The 2,907-nt window shown below is 41.9% G+C and overlaps 1 protein-coding gene across 1 annotated transcript; it reads right to left on the bottom strand.

Annotated features, from left to right (window-relative positions):
* ATP5F1 (ATP synthase, H+ transporting, mitochondrial Fo complex, subunit B1) lies at positions 1 to 2,903 on the bottom strand (the record flags this gene model as incomplete). Its single annotated transcript, XM_009582298.1, has 6 exons — positions 1 to 156; positions 740 to 919; positions 1,141 to 1,266; positions 1,654 to 1,817; positions 2,334 to 2,479; positions 2,878 to 2,903. Coding segments are annotated over 6 exons (714 nt in total), but the record flags the coding sequence as incomplete, so codon positions are not given.
* Positions 2,904 to 2,907: the final 4 nt, after the last annotated feature.

The following is a 2,907-nucleotide window of genomic DNA, read 5'->3' on the forward strand; positions in this document are numbered from 1 at the left end:
GTTTGTTTGTTTGTTTAATGATACTTTAGAATCATACAGTTTCCAACAGTAAGTAATGAGACTTGTCAGTGGAATCAGATGTAGTTACACTGCTGCCTGTGCACTCTTCGATAATGCCTTCAGATCCAAAATGCACTTTGCAATACTCTCCTTCTGCTGCAAATGAAAGGAAAACAGCTTTCAGAAAAAAGACTTTATGAAAGACATTTAAACAAGCAAAATATGCGTTCTAACACATTCTAGATACTCCTTTTTAGACCCATAAAATGAGTTACAGATTAAAAGGGATATAATTATAAGTCATGAAGTCAGAGATTCAAATCCAAACAATGACCTGCCTTAAAGCATCTGCATGCAGTGCTAGGAACATATTTTCTTTTTTTGTTCTCAGCTTCATTCCTTAAAAGGACGGACATCTAGATCTCATCTGCAGATCTTAAGCTGCCATGGTCTTACAGAGAGACTTTTACAAGTGAGTTCCCCGACCTGTTAGCTATGCATCTTATCACAAGCTTAACGCTACGCTGCAACAACAACCACCACAGGTGACTCTAGCTTAAACCACCAGCAACACCTAGTAACTGGGTTGTTAGCTCTTACTCAGCAGTAGGAACGTGTTGCAGCCACGTTTGGAAGTCACCCAAAGACAACCTATCATCTTCTGGCTTAAGCCAGAATCACTGGACAGCAAGTATTTTTACAGACTAAAATGTAAAGCAGATTAAAAAAAAGCAAGTACCTGTTGAGGTGTGATGCTCTGAACAACATTTTTCTCCACCCACTGAATCATGTGATCTTGTTCTTTCTGACGCTTTAAATTCTGCAGAGCCACTTGATAGTCCAGCCTTTTCTTTACTTCATTGTATACTGTCAGCAATCTTTCTCTATAATTAGTTTCCAGCAACATAGCAATATTATTCTAGACACAGAAGATGAAATCAAAGGGTTAACGTTTGGCAAGAATACAAAATAGCAGAAGAACACGTTCTATAGCAAAAGTCACTGGATCAGGTGGGTGGAACTGGCCCTGTCTGCAAAACACAGGGTAAATGGTTTGCTACTCGCTAGCAATTTAAGAGGCAACCAGATTACATAGCGGAGGCTGCAGTGGAAGTGAACAGTAGAGCTGGAACTGCGTACCCGCTTAGCGTCAAAGAGGTAACTGCGGCCTTCAACCCGCCACTGCTCCTTCTTCTCCTGTTCAATGGCAGTCTCAAGATCTTTAATACACTCATTTTTCACAGATAAAGCTTTAGCAACTTTCTCCTGGAAGAAGAAACAAAAAATATGCTTCAGAATGAAAGTAAAATGCAAGGAAAAAAGTGATCTGTAATTCACTTCTGAAATACTGCATTAAGATTTGAGAAATGTCTGCATAAACTGGATTGTGCCAGGGTTGAGGTTAAAGGATGGCAAGACAGAAGAATTAGAGTTCACAATCAATCGTGCTGGTACGAGGTGGTTTATTTTTAAAGACTTATGTAACAATACCAACATAAGATCTAAACCATACCTTTTTTAAGCAACATTCTGAAGATATTAGACTCAAGATTTTTACGACAGCCTGGACACAGTATTCTTTTAAATATTTAAGCAGGTAACTTAGAATAGTTATAAACTACTACTAAGTTAGATTGTGGTTTCTTTTGTTACCTCATTAAGTTTGTCAGCAAAAGCTGCTACATCAGACCCAAACTTTTTTATGCCATATATGATGACTGATAATATGCAGGCAGCTGCAACTGTCTCGTGGTTAATTACATAGATTTCCTTAGAAAGAAAGTAAAGCAGGAGTCCAGTTCCCAACATGTAAGGCCCTAAAGAAAAAAATAAAGCAGCGTTATTTGTACAAAGCATAAAGAGGCTCACTAAAGTCAAACACCTAAGAGGCAGCTAGTTTAAGGCTTACAAAAAGATCAGGAAGTGCTCTCGTTTACCATTACAAAAAGTAGAAACCCAACACCACCAAGGGGAAGGGCGCCCTGAGGGCGCTCACCAGAAGCGGAAGCAACTTGCACCTTGCATGGGACCTGCTGCTTCTGCTCACTCAGAAACAGGCAAAAATCTCTGTTTAAAGGTTTTGAGGGTTAGCAGGCAAATGAATCTCCCTGCAAGATCAAGCTCACGACATTCTTGTAGCCTTTACTTAAAGCACAGGTGCCTAGCTTTAGAGACAGGAAGTGCTGCACTGGCTCATTCTTCACAACCTCCTTCTGCACATGCAAAAAATAATTTTCCCTAACATTTTACCTTTTCAGCAGCCAGAAGTGGTGGACAGAACTAAATAAGCGTAACTAAACACACATTTTAAAAGGAAAAAAGTATACATTAACCTGTAACTCCTGTTTTAGGATAGAGAAACTGGAAAAACTCCTCAGGGATCAAACCATAACGTACTTCTCCTCCTTTCTCAGGCAGAGGTGGCAAAGGAGCCAAACACTGCTGAGTTGTATGCAGTGGTCTTGTGGTGTGCAATACACTATAAATAACGAGAAAGTTTCCATTAAGCTTCTTAAAAAAACCCACCCTTAGATGAGACCCAAACACATTTCCAATTAAACAGGGAGGCATTCATTAGACACGCCTCCTTTGAGGAAGTGGGTGGGATTAGATAACCTCCAGAGGTTCCTTCTTACCGTACCTATTTTATAAGCCCACATTAATTAGAAGGATAAAGACAAAATCCCGGAATAACGTTATTTAAAAACAACGACCGGTAGGTTTCTGAGGCGCTCCCAGGCAGCCTGTCTCTAGGAGGGGACGGCAGCCGGCCGGGCCGCTGGGCACACCAGAGGCGCCACCAGGCCTCAGCCGGAGGTCAAAGCCCTCAGCGCTGCCTGCCAGGCCCCCGGGCCGTCCACGCCCCGCGGTACTCACCCCACGGTGACGGGAGGCGGCAGGCTCCTC

Source organism: Fulmarus glacialis, unplaced genomic scaffold, assembly GCF_000690835.1.
Source record: "Fulmarus glacialis isolate BGI_N327 unplaced genomic scaffold, ASM69083v1 scaffold4127, whole genome shotgun sequence".
Taxonomy (NCBI): Eukaryota; Metazoa; Chordata; class Aves; order Procellariiformes; family Procellariidae; genus Fulmarus; species Fulmarus glacialis.